This window comes from Halyomorpha halys, unplaced genomic scaffold (assembly GCF_000696795.3).
Source record: "Halyomorpha halys isolate HHAL.00 unplaced genomic scaffold, Hhal_1.1 Scaffold972.1, whole genome shotgun sequence".
NCBI classification, from domain to species: Eukaryota; Metazoa; Arthropoda; class Insecta; order Hemiptera; family Pentatomidae; genus Halyomorpha; species Halyomorpha halys.
The window spans coordinates 413,617-435,386 of record NW_027115373.1 but is presented as its reverse complement, the minus strand read 5'-3'; the positions used below and the strand labels follow the sequence as shown (position 1 = coordinate 435,386).

The following is a 21,770-nucleotide window of genomic DNA, read 5'->3' as shown; positions in this document are numbered from 1 at the left end:
AAAAAAAAACAGGTGATGAAAAGACGTCAAAAAATTTTGTTTGAAGTTAATTGTTTGCAAAACGACGAAAAAAATAAAAAAAAAAATTGCTAAATTGATTAATTTTTTAAATTTAATCTTTTTTGATCAGTCCTGAAAAATTTTTGAAAATGGATGTAACCGGTTTTGAAACCAAACGCCTCAAATGTGACTAGAGACTATTTTATTTTTTTATGCACATAGTTCGATTCCGTTCATTTTCTTTATCCTTCTCTTTGTATATATTTTATGAGAGATTTTATTTATTTTTTTGTTACTTTATTGTAGTATGAGTGTGATCAGTTATCACTTATTACCTAATGCTCACAACGGTGCGGCAGATTGTAATATCTATCAACAAAAAAAGTTTTTATGAAAAAAAAAATAATATATGCATATTAGGAGACCTTCATTTTGTCACCTCCTGGAAGTTTTGGTCCTACCCAACTATTTTTTTATAAAAAAATAGTTGCATAATTGTGTAAGGCTATCCTCATCTAGCATGAAGATTTGAAATTTTCGTCCATAATGTCATCTTACATATAATTTATTTTGTTTTATTTTTTAAAAATCATTTTGTGGCACAATTTAAAATTTTTCCATCCACTTTTGCTTGCTGCGTAATCTTGGCTTTTTTAAAATTTATTATTTGACTGCAGTGGAAATTTTATAATCACATAAGGATTGGATCTGTTTCATGAGCTAAGTACTAGAAATGGTTGGAAAATGTTTGACAACACTCTACTAATTTCTGGATTGATATCCTGATAGTTTGTCAATAGAGGTATCAAAAAGAAATCAATTGGGACAGTATATTATGCATATATCATTTAAGTAATTTAAGAAAAAATTAATTTTTTTTGTATGAAATGGAAAGAAATCTACGGCACTTTCGTTCTTTCGCTTAAATATTATATCCAATACAAGGTACCTATCGAAAAAAAATAAATAAAAGAAACATACTTTTTAAAACAACTATTTCCTAGCAAAATAAATTGAATGTGTTTTTTAAATTTTACACAGCTCTTGTAAAAAAAGATTCAATGTAATGGCATTAATGTAAAATTTATTTTAGATAATCTTTATTTGAAGTAGGATTTATTAAAATTTTAGTGAAAAAACTATTTCTTATATTTTTTTTCCTTTAAATTCTAAAATCTTTCTTTTATTGTGTATTTTGTAAAAGCAATTAGTGGCTCTGATTTAAATTTCATAACTTACGGAAACTTTTTTGTCAATATGTATGTAAATTAAATTATTAAATATGACCTTATTTAATTTAAGAAATTTTTATTGTAAAGAACTGTCTAGGCATTGAATGTTAAGTGAAGTATTCGGAGAGAAATACTTGTAAAGCTTTTTTTTATTCATAATTATAATTTTTTTTCTTACCTCCTGGAACAAAGAAAAAGGCAAGAGCTTAAGAGCTTAATCAAATTCATACTTATAAAAATATTGATCCACATAAGAATATATTATAGTTTTTAAAACTTCAACGAATATAAATCATAAGATCGTTATCCACTGATGGATTGTTTCTATATTTTTTTTTTTTTTTAATTTGATTTATACTAATCACCACATTCTTCCATGAATAAACATGGACTTGTTTTTAAAAAAAAGTAAATAAAAAATTGAAAAATAATAATAAAAAAAATAAACGAATTGAAGCATAAATTTGATGAGAGTAAACCGATTATGTAAATTGTTGAACATGCGGAAGAAGAGAGGAATGTTGATAGAGCTATACGTTATTGAAAGGGAAACTGCCTCACTGAATTATGGTCAATAAATGTCTAGAGATGAGAAACAATTTCCGTTTTTTCTCTCTAATTTTCCAAGAAACGGTAAAACAGTCTCTAAAATTGTTTACAGGATATGTAGAATTGTTATAACATTATATGTGCCACACGCATTATGTGTGAAAAATGTCACGACAGTTATTGTCTTATGAGTAATGGATTTAAGTCAATATATTCATATATGACAGTAACGTTCTTACTGGCTCGGGATGGACAAAAGCGCTACAATTAAATGTGAAATCCGAGGAGTTCCTTCAATCGAAGGTGAGGCGAAAGATGTTGGACCCCTCTGTCACAAATGTAGACGAGAATTAGAAACCCCAGCTTATGTATTGGGAAAACTTCCTAATAAAATATTCCTTGCCACCTGCTGGGACAATAATATAATAAGAAAATAACCGAACTACTAGAGAAGAAAAATTAATGTTTCCAAGAAGTGTGTTCCGCAGATACAGAGGAGTCGACAATACTTGTAGACATTCTAGCGTTTAGAGCGACTGAAAAGGAAGACTTAATTGGATCTCACGATATTATTCGAAACGAATGATGAGTAACAGAGTGCCATGATAAAGGCAGAGAAAGAGGATATTTATATAAAATGTATTCCTTAGTTACAGGAAAATTATACAGAAGAATTTGGCGAAAGACGATTTTCAGTGAAAGGCCTTAAGTTCGGAAGTAGGAGAACCATGCCTCTTTAACGAGTAATTTTTTGGAGTGGTCGGGTGGTGAGAGGAATCAGTTTCAGAGCATGGCGGAAACCATTATTCTTGACTCACTAGGATTCTTACATCATCATTTGTATTAGACCTTGGCTGGGTATTATCGACTCTGTGAGACAAAAAGGGAAAGAAGAAAAAAAAAAAGGAAAAAAAGAAAGAGGAAAAAACAAATTCAACAAGTCTCAACCTATTCTCTCTTATCTCTTTTAATATTATCTATAGACTGATTACTGTCCAATATATATACACACACACTTTTTTCCCAATAAATTAAACTAAATGGTTAGAATAGGTAAGTGTGCAATATAAATTTATATTAATTTAAGGCTGTTTTACACGCTAACAATTTTCTTTGGAAGTAGTAGTGCACAAAAGTGAGACAGTGGAGCATTACGGCTGTTAGTACCAAATCCCCATTACTATTGATACGGATATATTTGAAGTTAAAAAACAATCAACATATTAATATATTTACACGAAAATATATTATCGGGGTAGTGGTAAAAGTGATTAGGTGTTTTTTAGTTTTTCGACGGCACTTGTTCACTTTTACTCATAACTCGATATGAGAACAATTTTCTAGCCTGATTGCCATTACATTTCACTGTCCTGACATATAGATGAAGCAGTTCACGTGACAGTATTGTCGTACCGCCACAGTAATGCTGTCATGGCAACAAATTATATACAATTTATACCAAGGCAGTCGCTGTGACAGTTCCTGCAACGACTGTAAACTGCACTGTTCAGCTGGTATTTTTGATGATTTTTGCGCCTGCAGATATTACGTAACACTGTATCGTACTATGATGTACTTTTTCTCTTAGCAGCTTGTAATAAATTAGTGTTGAATATATTAATAATAACTCATTATTTATTTATATGCTTATAAACGTCTGAGACAAACCCTAAATCAAAGACAAAACCGAGCCGGGTCTTCAGATGTTCCAGTTTTATAGGGATAAATGAAGGGTCCCGCTTCTTGCTTCTTCCCAATTGCTTTAATACCTACGTTGGAAAATACCTAAGCCTGTCTTACTAAATTCAAACCTGGGTTGTTTGTTCCCTCATGGTAGAAAATACTTGGAACAAAATGCCGGTACAGTAAATGCTGGTGGTTAGCAGGATAGCAGGTACCTCCAGGCAAACATATGCTATCATTGTTGACACCGCCTTCAGCGGACCCGGCAACCATTCTTATAATGCCATCCCGGCAAAAAAAGAAATGCCTTTTTCTTTGCTCCAGGAGGTAAGAAAAAAAAAAAAAAAAAAAGAATGGTCTTCATTAATTCTATGGCTGGACTATGCTACCTTTACTGGACTAATATGTATCAACACCTTATAGTGCCACACAAAGGGACGCACTAAAGTATACATAATAGATTTCTTGTATTATGTATGTATGAACTAATAATGTTATTACTCTTAATGAAGGCTAAGAAAAGAAATCTCAATGATAATTATAAACACGCCCATAAATAGCTGTAAAACGGTTGTATTATTAACTTTTTAAAAAAGTGAAAATTCTACACTTCTAAAATTGTAATATCGGTTTAAGCCCCTGCTGAGTAATATTTTTGATTGGATAATAGACTGACAAATTTTTCTACTAAAATGGAAATGACTAACTGGAGTGGAAAATGGAAAAAAGACGCCCGCGGCGGTGGGAGATGAGATAAACACGGTACGTCATCTAGCAGGTGAGCTTGTCAGGAAGAAGAGTATGATGCCAGAAATTTAATGGGAGTTTTTAAAAGGGTTTATAACTAAAAAATATGTGAAATTTAAATTTAAATCCCTATACTATCATGGAAAAAATATTCCCATTTTAACATGTATATTTATGACTGAAACGACAAGAAACTGCTCGTATATTTCGATTGCTACAACACCTACTTGACAAACGCTCTAAACTTCCCATTCACAACTAAAAATTATTATACACTATGATAATCAGATCAATTTGGACACATGGTATTGAGTTCTGGGGCTCTACAAAACCATCAAATTCCTCCCGCATCCAATCCTTGCAATCCAAAGTCCTACGTAAAATCCTTGATGCTCCTTATTACGTTACAAATTAACTCATCTACAAAGGCCTTAACATTCGTTGCAGATTTGGCCCAAAACAGATATGCGTCTTTTCGTTCCAAATTCCAAACCCATCCTAACTCATTATTTCTTAATCTCTCATCCTTAACAATTACTGATGATCCTACGAGGCGTCTGAAAAGAAGATGGCCACGAGACCTTCTAATTTAAATTAATGCTTAAAGTCCTACCAAGTACAAGATTTTCAAGTGTACATGAAACATTCCACATATTTACTTATTGTATATATTATTTGTACAGTTGTGGATTACATTAAATAAATTTAAAAACGATCCCTACAACCTTACACGCCTATTTTGTACACCGCAATGCTATAACCTGAATTAAATTTACATGCTGCAGTCTCCTTAATTGATTTTAGTAGTGTATGGTAATCTGTATATAGTAATAACAACTATGGAAAGAATATCTGGTGCGGTTCCCCCATTGTACAACTTTGACTTGCCACACTACTTTGAATTGAAATTAATCTTCGCTCATTTCAAAACATATATTTTTGTATTAATCTCTGTGGTAATCCTTTCCCATACTAATTTTCCAAAATGAGCCTTTCTGTTGAAAAATTGAGTAATTCCAGTCACAAAAGTTTCTAGAAAACTAAATTTAATAATTTTTCGTTGCGAAAAAATATATGTGCAGAATATCAGAAAATTAAATTTGATATACGTAATTTGTAAGCAATTTGGTCTACTTCAATTTTTTATAGAATGTTTGTCTTAAAAAAATAGTTATTTATTTAGTGGTAAGCAAAAAAGCTAAAAAAAAAGTCCAACCTTTAGAGTTTTATTTCTTTTTTAGATATGAAGCTAGTAGCTGACGAGAAGGTAAGCATGAACTTCAGATTTTGCAACCCAAAAAACATAAAATTTTCTTCTTTGAGGAGTACCCTTATGATTTTGTTCTTCTTTATTTTTAAAGTTCTACAGTGACTAGAAAAAACGAAATTTAAGATGAAATAAAAGCGAGGTTGAAGGCGGAAAATACTTGTTATTTTTCGATTTCGAAAATGCTTAACTAACGCCTTCTATGCAAAAACTTAAAAATTAGAATTTACTAAACTATTATACTTTTCACTGGTCTTTATGGATGCAAGACGTGGCAATAAGGGATGAACAGCGCCATAAGGTTTTAGAAAATAAAATATTATGTAAAATAGGAATAATAAGGAAAAAGTATGAATTAACGGGTGAAATTAGAAGGCTACAAAACACTATAGGCTCATTTGGAAAATTATTACGGGGAAGGATTACAACAGAGATTAATACAAAAATATATATTCTGAAACGAACAAGGATTAATTTCAATTCAAAGTAGAGTGGCAAGTCAAAGTTGTGCAATGGGGGAACCGCACCAGATATTCTTTCCATAGTTGTTATTACTATATACAGATTACCATACACTACTAAAATCAATTAAGGAGACTGCAGCCTGTAAATTTCATTCAGGTTATAGCATTGCGGCGTACAAGAAAGGCGTGTGAGGTTGTATGGATTTGTAACGAGCTGATCCTTAGCTAGTAAATGCCTAAGGGGTAGACTGAAACGTAGATAGGAGGATTGCGCTAAAACTGATTTAGTGTAATAGAATTTGGACGGGCGTCACTGGAAGTAGAACGTATGTAGAGTGCGATTGGGGCATCGGTATCGAACCTTCGGTTTCGTTGAGCCTTTATTATTATTTTTTTAAAAGTTATTTTCTTGTTCTTTATTTTTGAAATTTATCCTATCTCGCTTCAGAACAGATATTTTTATATTATTCACTGTGATAATCCTTCCCCATACTAATTTTTCAAATGAGCCTTCCTGTTCTCCAAACGCAACAGTTTCCAGAAAAGTACATTTAACAACATATCTAGTTGCAATAGTACGATAGAAATAAAAAAAAAAAAAAAATAGTTTACTAAAATGTACATTCTACTCTTAACTACTTATTCAAAGCAAAATAGTGCAATATACTCGGAATAATTATATGGATTTAATTATCCTGTCAACTGGAAGGCTCATATATATGCTAATTGAATTTAAAAAATTTTTTTTCTAATAATTATGGTAACAGGCAAACATTATCTAGTGGCTAAACTGCGTATATGCACGTAAGTTAGATTTCATGTAAAAAAAGACCTTTCTTTTATTAGTTTTTCGTCATACTCCATTACTTTCTACGGCTTATTATGTTCCATATTTTTTTTTTCCAAAATCTTTGGCTTTTCAACGGATATATACCAAGTCAATATTACCCTTAACTACTCTTATTACCGGAAATGTATACCACTTGATTGATTTTATCGAAAAAGTTCTTTTCAACTACCAGCACATGTACCTAAACTCAAATAAGTTACTTCAAATTTGTATGAATTTTCGTTTGTAAGCTAGGCTGACCACATAAACAGACTATTTTGGGAGCATTGGTTATTCGATATAGGTATGTGAAAATAAAATAGAAAAAAATAAATATTTCAGATTTTCAATAAAAAATAATGAATTACATAATCTAAAAAAAAATAAAAAATATTTTTAATAATACTAAAATAAACAGAAAGTTTATTAAGTATCTTTTATCAAGGCAATTATGAACGCACACCTCCGTTCCACTGAGCGTGAGTTTAACTGGAACATATATAATTTGTTTTAATTAAAATAATTGGTAGAGCTCAATTTAATTGCAATTTAAATGTGGGGACCAATTAGTCCAGTGTGATTCTGTAATTTAGAAACCACGCGTCAATAATGGCTGCTGGAATATCATATTCTCCAATTTCCAGTCTGAATCATTCCCGCATTTGATTTTAATGATACGTCATGTATTTGAAAGTAATGGGTGAATATTCTGGCAAACAACAATTTTATATATATTTTGGGACGCTGCATCTGAACTTTGGTTCTTTACCTCAACAGCCACCGGTATACAACTAAAAAAGCCAAAATTTTGAAACTTTTTTCTTAACCAAGTATTTTACAAAGATAAACTTCCCATACAAAATGTAAGTAGATGAAATTTCATACAAAATGATTACATAACATTTTTGGCCAAATTGAGATGCACGATCTCTCCTAATAAAAGCCTGTTTTCGATTTAAAATGAAAATATAAAAAACTAGAAAATATAGTTAGTTTCAAGTGATGTAGGCTCATGAGTGAAACTGGGTAGTTAAAAGGGAGTTTTTTTTAAACTAATTTTTAACAGATGAAAACTGGTCGAGATAAGACTGGCGAATAAAGTGGGTGTGAAAGGACTTCGTAACAGCTAGTTTAGTTCCTTCACGGTCGATCAGGAGACATGAGGTCTTGCCGTGTATGAGTGTAATTCCCCTACGATTAACCAATATAGGTCGTTTTTAATGCACTTGTTGCGCTTTTATTGGAAGTTAATATCACTGCAGTACGATGTGGATGTGATGGACACCATCCATCAGGTGACCCATAGCATATTGGGCAGACAACGAGTAACCAGTAACACAAGTAAGATCTTTTGTACCAACCCAAATAGTAAACCTCACCAGATCATACTCACATCTCACCTATGGACTACTTTGATGCCGTTTTTCAATTTCGGGCGCTTTTTAAATATTGCTCGATTAAACTATCTTAATTAAATTAAACTAAATCTTAATTAATTAAACTATATCCTTCCCGTTTTAAGTTAATATTTAAAAAGCGATATAGGGCCGTCGCTCTCCGGGGATTTAGCGGGGCGGGTCCGGCGGGGAAGGATTGCCTTTTTTTTCTCCTCTTGATACTCACATCTCACCTACGGACCACTTTTTCCCCCATATCTAAATTCTTACTTATCTAATAAACATTATTGTATTCTTTTCGGCCTTCCACTTCTACCAGTTATTTCGTTTTATTTTAATATATTAGTTTCTCTCTTTATCACTTTCTCTCTAACTAAACCCCTTCTGATATCTTAAAATCTAGACTTGGATCTAATTCCTTCATAGCTTAAAATTTGAGGAAGATCCAGTCCAAACAGGATGTAAATTTGTTGGCATGTTGGTTTTGGAATGTGTACCAGTCTTTCGTCGATACTTAAGAATTAACCTGACCAACGCGTGTTGTCATATACAATCCACTTTTCATTACCCGTAATTTTCGAAAAAAAGGCTATTTTTTTGTAATCAATGAAACACATGTATCATAACGCTTCAACTGCTGCCACTCTTTAAGTTCATGAGGTATCCGTCGATCTACTTATTTACTTCACCAATGTCTTTAAGTGTTAAGAAACTGTTAATACAAACTCATGGTCCTTAAACTGTTTGGAAAGAGTTTTCATCCACAGTAAGTCTAAGTTCTTCGTCGTCAATTGCTGGTTGAGGTCTACCTCTGGATTGGTTATCAAAATCTCTCTCACCAGTCAAAACTTTTTCAAACCATAGGCGAATGGTCCGTTCATTTCAATATCATTTCCTGAACACTGTGGTAATGTTTCTTGTATCTTGGGCTGCCGAGTGTTGAGTTACAAGCTTAAACTTATAAAAACAAAATCATATGTTTCCATGGTCATATTTGATGGCATTCTGTAGCAATCATGTGCAATCAATAGAAATAATAGTACATTATATATTATTAGCCCATTATAAGCTGTAAACATAAATATAGTAATAAACAAAAGTTCACTAATCCCAATTTGAATTTCTGGAATAATAAAAACGGAATGATTATAGTCTGAATTTTATATTTTTCAAATGCCCTTTTTATACTACTGTTATTCTAGGAATGGATCTCAATTTGTGATATTTATTTACTTAGTATTTTTTTATCCTTATTTAATTTTTATTGCTTTCTCTTTTTTCTATTTTAAAATGATTTTTTATCAAGGTTTTTTTGCCTTTTTTTTTTTATAAACTTTTTGTTTTCTCGTTATAATTTACAACTTGCTCATTTCTATTTTGTGCTTTACCATTATCGTTTGTACATTGTTTTTTAAAAATATTATTTTCACAACTGTACCATAAATTGTTGATCATAATATTTTATATATTGTATTTTTTGTATTTCATATTATTGTGAAAAATTATTTTTTTTTAAACCAACCATTTTCGGACTAAACTTCTAATAACTGGACAAGATTTACCTTTAAATTTTATTAATCTGTTTTGTTGTTATATTTCTACCTTACTTTTTCACAAGATGTGATCGTTAAAACTTTTGAAGCGAGAAATACAATTAAAAGTTCTTTTCTAAAAAGTTTTGAAATTGGATTTAGTCAATATGTCCATTAACAGCCTCTTTTACAAAATTAGTGGAAAGTTCTGTGATGAACGTAACACACCAGATTTTAAAAAATTTACTTTCATCTGTTTTAGGATAATTTTAACGAACTGTTAAGGGCAGAAGGTAAAAGTAGCATAAATCAATAACGAATGAGTGAGAAATGAAGTTGATTACCATCATGGACTTTGATTAGGGAGAAGGGGAAGGAGCAAAATCTAAAATTCCCAACAATTTTGGCTTCATTTCCCAAGCGTATTAAATATTTTAATTTTCCCAACTCAACTGGGTTTGAACGTTTCGCTTGCCTGTTGCGAATGTTGACATTTGGATAATAATACTTTTATCTTATATTCAAACAGAGACATGTTTTCTATACAATATTTTAACTTTATTGGTATTGGTTTTAAACTTGAATACATTTTTGAGCAAAAGATTTTTTTCGCTTTTATTTCCTAACTTTTGAGATTCTCAAACAATTTATTACCTTTCTCCCTTAAAGTACTAGAGCCTAAGAGGAGAAAAAAGGCATTTTTTTTCACCCTAATTTTTTATCACTTTAATAAAAACTAGTCAAAATTGATGAGTCTGCCAAGTATAGTTAAGGAGAATAAAAAATGGCGCCTATTCAAAACGTTAAAAAAAAAGCAATTTTCCATTCGGAGCTTTATATCTTTAAAACTAACAATAATAGAAAACCTAAGAGAACATCATTTAAAGTAGAGTAAATTTGCTAAAATATGACCTCTAATAGAGCTATTTACGTTCAATAGTTCTCAAGTTGTAGCATTATAAAAAGCAACATTTCATAAAAATTGCACTAAAAATCAGTAGTCAGTGAACTAATTTTGAGAAATCTATATCTCAAAAGCCGTAAGACGTACACATGTCTGCCAGCACTAAAATTAATGCTGATTTCTTGTACTATAGTAGTTTTTGACTTATAAATTCGCAGGAGTAGTGGTTTTCATGATATTAACTAAAATATTTTTGTCCGAACACCTAGATATCAACATTTTGTGAATTTATTTTGTTTAATATCATAAAAACTACTATTCTTAACGAAGATAAATATTATAAATTACTTTATAGTAGATTAAACTAGCTATAATTTGAGCGCTAATAGAACATTTTTTATTCCCCAACCCATACTTGGGAGTCATCAATTTTGACTAGTAATTATATTAGTAATTGTAGAATAAGTACGTAGCATTTTTACTAGTGATTTCAATAAAAACTTCAGATTCTTGTAGTATTTTTAATTAATTACATATGACCCATTATGATCTATTACATGTTGCTATCTTTCAGGTAATTTTTTTTATTTCGTCTTTCCAGAAAATCTCAGATTTTTTCGAGCGAGTTTAAGTGTTCCGTAAAGAGAATTTTGAAGGCTCCGAAATAAGTGAAAATCTGTTGGAGCAAGGTCTGGTGAATAGAGTGGGTGGAAAAAATGGATCATTAACATTGCGTTTCAGGAGGGAATCTCTAATGGATATGCGAGTTAACGAACGCTATATTATTTAACAGCTATTATTATAAATAGACTATCATTATAAACTGTATAGTATAAACTATAGACATCTGGCACATTTCGACAGACACTGACCATAGAGGAAGTGACCTTTCCTTAGTATTCTATACCAATGTAAAAGAAAAAGCAAGGGTTGACACTTAGGCAGGTACAAGCTGTCATCTCACAATGGAATTGCATCAGTCTAACTATTTTATGGTTAACACATGTAAGTCAGTTCTCACGAGTACTTGGGTCATTCCAATTTCTCGGAAGGCGGGCCACCCTGTTCAATTCACGCCTTCCCCTCCCCCTTCCAGATATTTCCTAAATTATCTGATTGGTCCAAACCCCTTCTCCTATTTCACTATTCCTTCTACCCCCCTTCTCAAGTGTTCATATATATTTCCTAGACTAGATAGCTAAGAAATCATTAGATAGAGACTAGTAACAGTAACATGTAGTTCTTGTAAATATGTTAGAATAAAGTCAATTTAGTCTTCACTGATTTTTGTATTATGTAACTTGCGGTCCAATAAATTCGGTTCCATCAAATTGTGAGGAACCCATATATCACTTCTAAAGGATTTGAGACACTTGCATAAGATATGTTAATCATCAACACTTGAAGGATGACCCAAGCGCTTTGCATCTTCCAAGTCAAAATTTCCTGGTCTGAACCGAGCAAACCACTTACAGACGGTACTTTCTCCTAAGGCATCATCGCCATACACACTGTAAATTTTGTTAACCGACTTTGATTTTCCTTTCGGAAATAAAAAATCATTAAATGAAGGAAATTAATTTTTTTCCTTTCCATTTTGAGTAAGCAAAATACCACTTAATGATAAGCAATCTCGGTTGAAAATGATGCATAAAAGCACCTAAACTATCCTTTTTTTAGAATACGTAAACATTATTTACCTAATAAACATGATTTTTTAAACGCTACGAACTTATTTTACAACCCAATACATAGTTTTTATAAAGTAATAAACAATTAGAATTGGGTGAAATAACTACCTTTTTTTCTCTCCGGCTCTTGTACTATTATGTCGATTTTCCCTATTACCACTATACGTACTTCTGTGAAATTCTACTACCAAAAGTATCAATTCGTTTACCATATGCCGTGTGGCTTATGAAACGAGTGGAGTCAAATAATTAATTTCAAACAAACCGTTCCAGAAAATAGTCCATCGGAGAGCTGAAGTTGAGTTTCAGAGATTCAGAGCTAAAACTTCCATAATCGTTTAACCCCAGTACTGGCTTTGGAAACTCGACAGAAGACCACAAAGCCAGAGATTTATTTGACAAGTAGAGATATTTTAATTGCTTTAGTGAACTCAGAAAGAAGCGGACTAGACTGAAATGCGGTAGGCTGAAAACTTTGTTCTAAATCAATTCTTGCTTGATGAGCGGGACACCATTTACTTTTGTCTTAAGTAAAAGTGTCTACAATTTTCCAGAATATTTATATTTCATATAAATTTAATATTTTCCACTATTAAACATATATTATTCAAGTATAGCTGCCGTTGTAATATAGAATATGACACATTATCATGGAGGTTAATTATTTATTAAATTTTATGAATTCTGTTTATTTTAAATTTTAAAAAATTAAAGTTATAGTGTTTTAAACTATAATTGGATATACTAACTATAATAATTGAAAATAAAAACCTTTTATGTATGCTCACCAGCATAGCTTTCTAACAATACATGTATTTTTCTATTCATTTACATTTACGGAATGTACTGCTCGAGAGTCTTTCTTGATGTAGAAAAGGCTTTTGAACGAGTCTGGTACCCAGGACTGCTATACAAGATCCGTAAATTCCTACCCTCTACATACTTCCTCATTAGCCGTTATTATCTCTCCGATAGATTATTTCAAGTAAATTACAACGGCGCTTATTCATCCCTATTCCGTCAGTCTGCTGGTGTACCTCAGGGTAGTATCCCTGGTCCTATCCTTTATACAGTTATCACAGCTTACATCCCAACCCATCCTAACGCTATCCTCACCACGTATGCCGATGATACATGTCTATTGTCAGTTAACAATGATCCTACATTGTATCCCTAACTCTCCAATCCCACATCACCACCCTTGAAGAATGGTGCCAAAATTGAAGGATTAAAATTAATACCAATAGATCTCACCAAATCACATTTATCCTTCGTCGTAAACCTCTTACCCAAAAGTATCCTTTAATAATACCCCACTTATTCCTGTAGAACAGATCCGTTACATAGGACTACATCTCGACAAACGATTGACATGGAATCCTCATACAAGACTGAAAAGACAGGAAACTGCTCGTTCGACTATTACAACATTTACTAGACAAATGGTCTAAATTGCCAATCCATTACAAAAGACTGATCTACATGACTATTATAAGGCCTATTTGGACATACGGAGTTGAGCTTTGGGGCTCCACTAAACCATCAAATTCCTCCCGAATCCAAACCTTACAGTCCAAAATCCTTAACGCTCCTTACTTTGTTACAAATCAAGTCATCCATCATGACCTCAATGTCTCATATGTTGCCGATTTGGCCAAAGCCAGATAACATTCCTTCGATGGAAAACTTCCCAACCACCCAAATCCACTTGTTTCTAACGTGGATTCTCCTTCATTACCTAATAATCCTTCTAGGCGTCTGAAAAGAAGATGGCCTCGGAATCTTCTCCTCTAGAAGTGTTATTGGAGTTCTATCAATGGGTAGATTCTCCACATGTTTGTATCATGTCACTATCTCACCTACAGCAAATTTACTTGTAGCATATATGTTATACAGTTGTAAATAACAATAAATAAATGATAAAAAAAACAACAAAAAAACTTATGAATGTATGGTATATAGTAGGATAAAGTATTACAATTCTTAAAATAACCTAGTCTCATAAAAGGCGTGAATATGAATGTAAGTTATGGTATGACAGAGCATCCTGGTTGGTCTTAATCCAACCTTCCTCTATACACAAACATAGAAATTGTATATAAGAGGAATTAAAAAGGACAATAAAGAATCTTTATTTTATTTTATCTTTTTTAGTTATCTTCCTTTCTGTTCTACTAGAAGAGTTTCTTCTTCTTTAATACCCGTATTCTTTTTTTGTTTTCTCTTTTAATATGGATGGCACTTAGCCACAACCAACAGTAATCTTTTTTTTTTTCTTTTTTTTTAGTTTTTGATTTTTTAGAGTTCTACTACTGGATAGTTTATCTACATCCTGTATCATATCATTATGTGATTATGATCAAATTTACTTGTTGTATCTTTTATACAGTTGTAAATATCAATAAATAAATAAAAATAAAAAAAGTTTTTGATTTAGCTTTCCTTAAATTGCATTTATGGGAACAACATAGGCCTAATTCGAAACGGATTTTACAAAACCTGGTAAGACCGACTGGAATATCAGAAATAGCTAAGAGTATCCGATCTCATTTCATTTTTCACGGGTTCGATAAATCTGCTATATTCTAGACAGGAACAAGATTGATAATAATTTTTCACATTTCAAGAAACCATTAAATACGAATTTTCATAGCAATCAAAAGATAAAAAAAAATTAAATACCTTTTTTTTACCATGATTATTGATCTAATTTACTGATATTTTAGCGACTCGAGACAATTGGGTTGGAATTTTTCATTTTTATCCTAATTTATGTCACTTGTAGGACCATTTGATGTTTTATATTTGTATAGATATTTATTTGGCAATCATTGCGATTATTCCTTTATCTTGCCCATATTTCTATCGCAATAATAATAAATTGTTCTTATTTATTGATTTTATTAAATTAATTAGTTAGTATTATTATTCTTATATATTGTTCCGAACATGCTTACCATTCACTAACTAATTTCAACCATCACTTCTTAGGCGACATAATCTCATAATTTGATTACTCTCCTTCTTGTAAAGTAGACAAGTTCCTCCTGGAAGGACCTGTTTCTCGGAAGGAGAATCCTTCTATTTATCTCCCTTAAGTATTCTTCAAGTTTCCTTCATGCTTCAAGAGATATTAAGATTTTGTTTCTAATTAAGGACTTCGCAGTTCTAACTTTGACAACCTCTGATTTCACCGTGCGTACCTTTCTCAAAGTATTAAACTGGCGAATACACACTAGATTTACATCAGAGATGACAAACTACAACCAGTTGTTAACATTTGGATGCGATGTGGACATTTGGATTGCTTGTGCCTTTTTAAACGAATTGTTTTTATTAATTTGTATTTTTTAGCAAAAATATCAATATAATTTAATTTCAATTATAATTTTAATAATATTGTGACAAGTGAAAGCTGTAGACATTAACATTTTTATAAAATATTTGATAGAAATAGTAATATATATATATACTATAGATTACCGATTGGTACAATTTTTAATACAGTAGAAATGTAGAAACAATGCTCTTAATAATTGAAATTTTGTTATATTTACATAGATATTTTTTTTTTCCTACAACTAATTTTTATACATATAATTAAAAACCGAAATGATATGTTTGAATCTTTTTAAATATTAGGGGAATGTAGCATGGTGTTCTTTTTCTATTTCTCCAAATATTAGGAATTTCCACCAAAGGTCATCGAAAGAAAGTTCATTTCCTAATTGGTAAATTTGTAACACAAAAATAAATCCAATTCTAAAATTTGTTTAGGACTTAATGAATCAATTATCTTAATTAATTAGTTTAGATAATTATCCAATGACATTCCATATACAGATGCATGAAAACATAGCACTATACATAATTATTATATTCAATTAATTATTATAATTAATGTTAGTAAGAACTTATATCGTGGGGGCCGCCCATAGCTCAGTGGTTAAGACACAGTCTTAACAATTTGATGTCTATTGGCGGTGCCGGTTCGAATCCGGCCTGGGACGTTGACTTTTTTCATTGAGTGGCGGTCCCACAAAATGAAGAACTTTTTGACCCCCAACCCTGGTTAGGCAGTATAGGACTCCAACGGGAGTCTTGGCCGAAAAAAACAAAAAAAAAACTTATATCGTGATCTTGTTGAGGTGAACAAATCACCTCGATTTTAGTTTTACTCTCAACCATTTAAAAAAAGTATTAGTCCAAGAGCCCGAAAGAAAAAAAGGCAGTTATCTCACCCCAATTTTTGATTACTTCAATAAAAACCAGTCAAAATTGATGAGTCTGCCAAGTATATGTAGGGGGATTAAAAATGACGGCTGTTTCAAAACCTTGATTTTGAACCTCATTCGGAGCTCTATATCTTAAAAACTACCAACAACAATAGAAAATGTTAAAGACCATTATTTAAAGAAAAGTACATTTTCTGAAATATTAGCCCTAAAAGAGCTATTTACGTCCAATAGTTCTCGAGACATAGGTTTTTAAAAAGCAAAATTTCTTAAAAATCTTCTGAAAGATTAGTAGTTAGTTAATTTATTATGAGGAATCTATATCTCAGGAACTATGTGACGTACAGATATCTATTAGCACTCAAATTAAAGCTAGGTTAATGGACTATAAAGAAGTTTATGACCTTTACCTTCATAGGAATAGTAGTTTTCATGATATTTGCTAAAATAAATTGATTTATAGTTGTTCGGTCAATAAACTTGATTTATGAAAAACTTTATTTCAGAAACCTTTGGACGTACTGATGTCTGCTAGCGCTCAAATTAAAGCTAGTTAAATTTACTACAAAATAGTTAATTATATTTATCTTTGTAGGAGTAGTAGTTATTTGATATTTAACAAAATATTAATTTCTAGTTGTTCGTATAAAATGTTGGATTTTTGAAAAAATATATCTCTAGATCCATAAGACGCACATATCTGTCAACACATGTCTGCCAACACTCAAAATAAAGGAAATTTAACTTACTATAAAGTAGTTTATGACACTTATCTTCGTAGAGGTAGTAGTTGTTATGATATTCACATATGAATATAAATTTGGTAAATAAAAATTTGTCCGAACAACTATAAATCGATTTATTTTAGAAAATTTCATGAAAACTACTAATCCTACGAAAATAAACGTAATAAAATACTTTATAGCTCATTGAACTAGTTTTAATTTGAGTGCAAATAGACATCTGTATTTCAAATCGTTTTTGAGATATAGTTTTTTTCAAAATAAATTCATTAACTACTGATCTTTCAGTACGTTCCATACAACATTTTAAAAACCTATGTCTCCAGAACTATTGGACGTAAATAGCTCTTTTAGGGCTAATATTTCAGAAAATTTACTCTTCTTTAAATAATGTTCTCTTAGATTTTCTAGTGTTGTTGGTAGTTTTTATGATATAAAGCTCCGAATGAAAAATTAGTTTTTTTTATCGCTTTGAAACAGCTACCATTTTTTATTCCTCCTACCTATACTTGGCAGACTCATCAATTTTGACTATTAATTATACATAGTTTTCATTAAAGTAATCAAAAATTGGGGTGAGATAACTGCCTTTTTTTTTCCTCTTGGGCTCTTGTACTATATGCATTTCATCTCATATTCAGAGGGTAAGTGAAAATTGTATAAGCAAGCATAATTCCAGAATTTTAAATTTTATCTAGGTTAAATTCTTAAAATTCGTCGAATACATTCGAATTTGTTTGCAAGTAATTTATTTTTGCATATCTAGGGGGAATCTTCAAATGTCTGATGTCCTCATCATTATATAAAGATCGACAATAGTATCCATGCAACTGAAAAATGTAAAATTGAAACCCTTAATAAGATTTCTCCTTTACAACGGAAAGTCAGTTGAATAAAAAAAAATTCCTTTACGATGTTTTTTAAATCAGTGAGTTGGAAAAGAAGTGGAGTGGTACACAAAGCCGTTTTATAATGAACTCCTTCCAGGAGGTAGGGGATTTTTGGCGACTTCTATATTTGTCTGAATCAGGAAGCATTCCTTCGGCTAACAAACGAACCACCCTTTTTTGATTTCTTATTCTCGTTTTTTTTTTAAATGGAGGAAATTGGACAAATGTAGCATGTGGGAAAGGTTGACAATATTTATAACGGAAGTATTTTTCACTGTAGACATAATTAAGAAAATTGTTTGGGCACTGTTAAGAAAGAAAGGCATAGTAATATACTCCTTTGATCTGTAATGACGTAAAAAATTCTAAAACTGTTTCTTTTATTTTTTTAATGTATAAAACAGGCTCGACTGTATGACAGTCAACTTCTGGGTGCTCAAAAGAATACAGACTAACCCAATACAGTTATAAATTGATTTTTAATTAGTGTGATATTAATTTAAAATTAATTATAATTTCAGTACTTTAATATGATGGCTTATGTTTATCATATTAGACAGTATTTTAAAGTTTTTAATTTATATTTCTAAGATGTTTCTTCGATTAATCAGTTTTTATTGAATGATTTAAATTACTTTTATGATCGATCAATTATTTTGTATAATAAGTTAGTTATTTAATTTATTCGTGTGTTCAAATTAGTTTTCTTTGTCTCGGTTGGACGTTTGTTGTTATATTTATTTGCTTAATTTTTAGGTACTGTATACAACTCCAAGGTTAGAGGCACCGTATTCTGGATTTCCAGGTTACATTTCTTGATAATCCTTCGTAAAATCCTTAATGTTCCTTACTTTGTTACAAATCAAGTCGGCCATTATGTCCCATATGTTGGCGATTTGGCCAAAACCAGATACCATTCCTTCCATGTAAAACTTTCCAACCACCAAAATCCACTTGTTTCTAACCTGGCTTCTCCTATATTACCTAATGATCCTCCTAGGCGTCTGAAAAGAAGATGGCCTCGAGATCTTCTCCTCTAGAAATGTTATTGGAGTTCTATCAATGGGTAGATTCTCCACATGTTTGTATCATGTCACTATCTCACCTACAGAAAATTAACTTGTTGTATATATGTTATACAGTTGTAAATAACAATAAATAAATGATTAAAAATGGTATTGGAGTTCTATCAGTGGGTAGATTCTCCAGATGTTTGTATCATGTCACTATGTCACGTACAGCAAATTTACTTGTTGTATATATTTGTATATAGTTGTAAATAACAATAAATAAATTATTAAATAAATATCATTTCTCGATACAGGTTGTTCTCCTTGGAACTTAAACAGGTTCTTCCAATTTTCTGGCAGTAAGAAGTTCTTGATGATTCTAGTCGTGAACAGTTTTTCAGGATTTGCTCCATCGTCAGGGTACATTTACAACTATAACATGTCAGTGAAGGATTTGATTCAAGAAAGTGCTTCTGTGTTAATTTTGTATGTCCGATCAGGATCAGGTTTGTTGTTATAAATAAATAAATAAATTACAACAATAAACAGTTACACAAAAACTAAAAAAAAAAATTAATTAATAAAAACTTTTTCACCCGGCAAAAAATTAATTTTTTGATATTTTCGAATGCAATTGTTGTGATGTTGTAATTTTAAACAAATAATAATAACAATTTTGGGTTTTTACAGCACAATTTTCAATAATTATGATTTTTATGGAACGAAAATCCGACTTCTACTTATTACACTTAAGGGAAGATCTTAAAACAATTTAATTTGGGCACCAACATCAAACAATGATAAATAAATATTCAATTTGATTAGTAATTAAACATACATAGAGAATTATGCATTATACTTAGTAATAGATTTTTGTAAGTAAATGGAATTTTCTATTTAATAGTAGTAATTCAAACGGAGTTGTTTCATACTACATAATTAATATTATAATTCTATTGTTTCAGATGTTCACTAATAGAAAATACGAAATACCACAACAATAGGACAATGAGTAGCAAAATTATTTACTTTAAGAGATTTCTTTTATAAATAAATATATTGGTCCTTTGCTTTTATGATTACGCATTTAAAAATAAATTTCATTTTCCATTTGAAATATTTCGTAGATTGTACTGTAGACTGAGTTTAATTTATGTCCATTATAAAGTATATGGAATAAAATTCCAACAAATCTCATCAAATCACCTTTACCCTTCGTCGTAAACCTACTGACTGCCCTACAGTTTCATTTAATGATGTTACTCTTACCCCTATCGAACAGATCCGCTACCTTGGACTACATTTGGACATACGATTAACCTGGAATCCACACACCAGACTGAAAAGACAGGAAACTGCACGTCGAATTCGACTATTACAGCACTTACTAGACAAACGGTCAAAACTTCCAACACATTACTAAAGACTGATCTACATGACTATTATAAGGCCTATCTGGACATATGGAGTTGAGCTTTGGGGCTCCACTAAACCTTCGAATTCCTCTCGTATTCAATCCTTACAATCCAAAATCCTCAATGCTTTGTCACAAATAAAATCATACATAAAGACCTTAATGTTCCCTATGTAACCGATCTAGCCGAACCATATATCACTCCTTTCATTATAAACTCTCTAACCACTCAAACCCCCTAGTTTCTAATCTTGCATCCTCTTCCATTCCTGACAATCCTCCGAGGCGCCTGAAAAGAAGATGGCCACGAGACCAGCTAATGTAAAATGTCATTAGAGTGCTACCAATGGGTAGTTTCTCTACACGCCTGTAACACTCCAATTTAACTTAGATCAGATTTACTAAATGTATTATAATATACAGTTGTAAATAGCAATAAATATATATTAAAAAAAAACTTTGTCAGTCCTATTAGTTTTTGGAAGCCTGTAGGATGAGCCCAGAAGAGAAAGTCTATAGAATAATCTTTTGTAATACGTCCAATTCAAACTAAAATAAGTACTTTTTTTGTTAAAGTACTACTATTAAAGCAGAGATATGTATGTGGGCTTAAATTAATTAATTAATTAATTAACATATATAATTAGTAGTGAGCTATAAATACCTCAAGGCGTGGGCCCTCAGCTGCTTGCTGTGCTTCAGGTCTTCAAGTTCGATACCGCTGAATGGCATGAACACCTGTTGAACATCTGGGTGTGTCTCGAAAAGACTAAACAAAAAAAATCTTAATTAGTTTTGAACTTCACTAAGACATTTGGTAATTGTTATTTTAAATATTTTATATCATTGTAAAATTTAAGAAATCAAAGTTATACATTATTTTATTTTTAAACACAAATCTACTGCCAAAAATGATTTATTTTTATTAAAGAGCTTTAATGGGCCACTGCTAAAATTAAGGGCAGTAATTACTAGTGTTCTAAGAGAAAAATAATTAGAGAATAAAGAAAAGGAAAAGAAAAAAAAATGTAAAATATAACAATAGTACTTACAAAATTTAAAAAAAACTTAATTCAAATTTATTTTATTTTTATTTATTTGTTGATATTTACAATTGTATAAAAAAATACAACCAGTAAATTTGATCATAATGACATATGATATGATACAGGATGTAGAGAAA

The 21,770-nt window shown here is 31.1% G+C and overlaps 1 protein-coding gene across 3 annotated transcripts in view; it reads right to left on the bottom strand.

The window, feature by feature from the left end:
- LOC106687509 (cytoglobin-2) overlaps positions 1 to 21,770 on the bottom strand; it is a 389,676-nt gene that overhangs the window by 30,779 nt on the left and 337,127 nt on the right. For all 3 annotated transcript variants that reach the window (XM_067052441.1, XM_014431436.2, XM_067052440.1), the window contains exon 3: positions 21,252 to 21,356. In XM_067052441.1, coding sequence (XP_066908542.1) covers positions 21,252 to 21,356 — 105 coding nt within the window. The remainder of the gene's footprint in view (positions 1 to 21,251; positions 21,357 to 21,770) is intronic.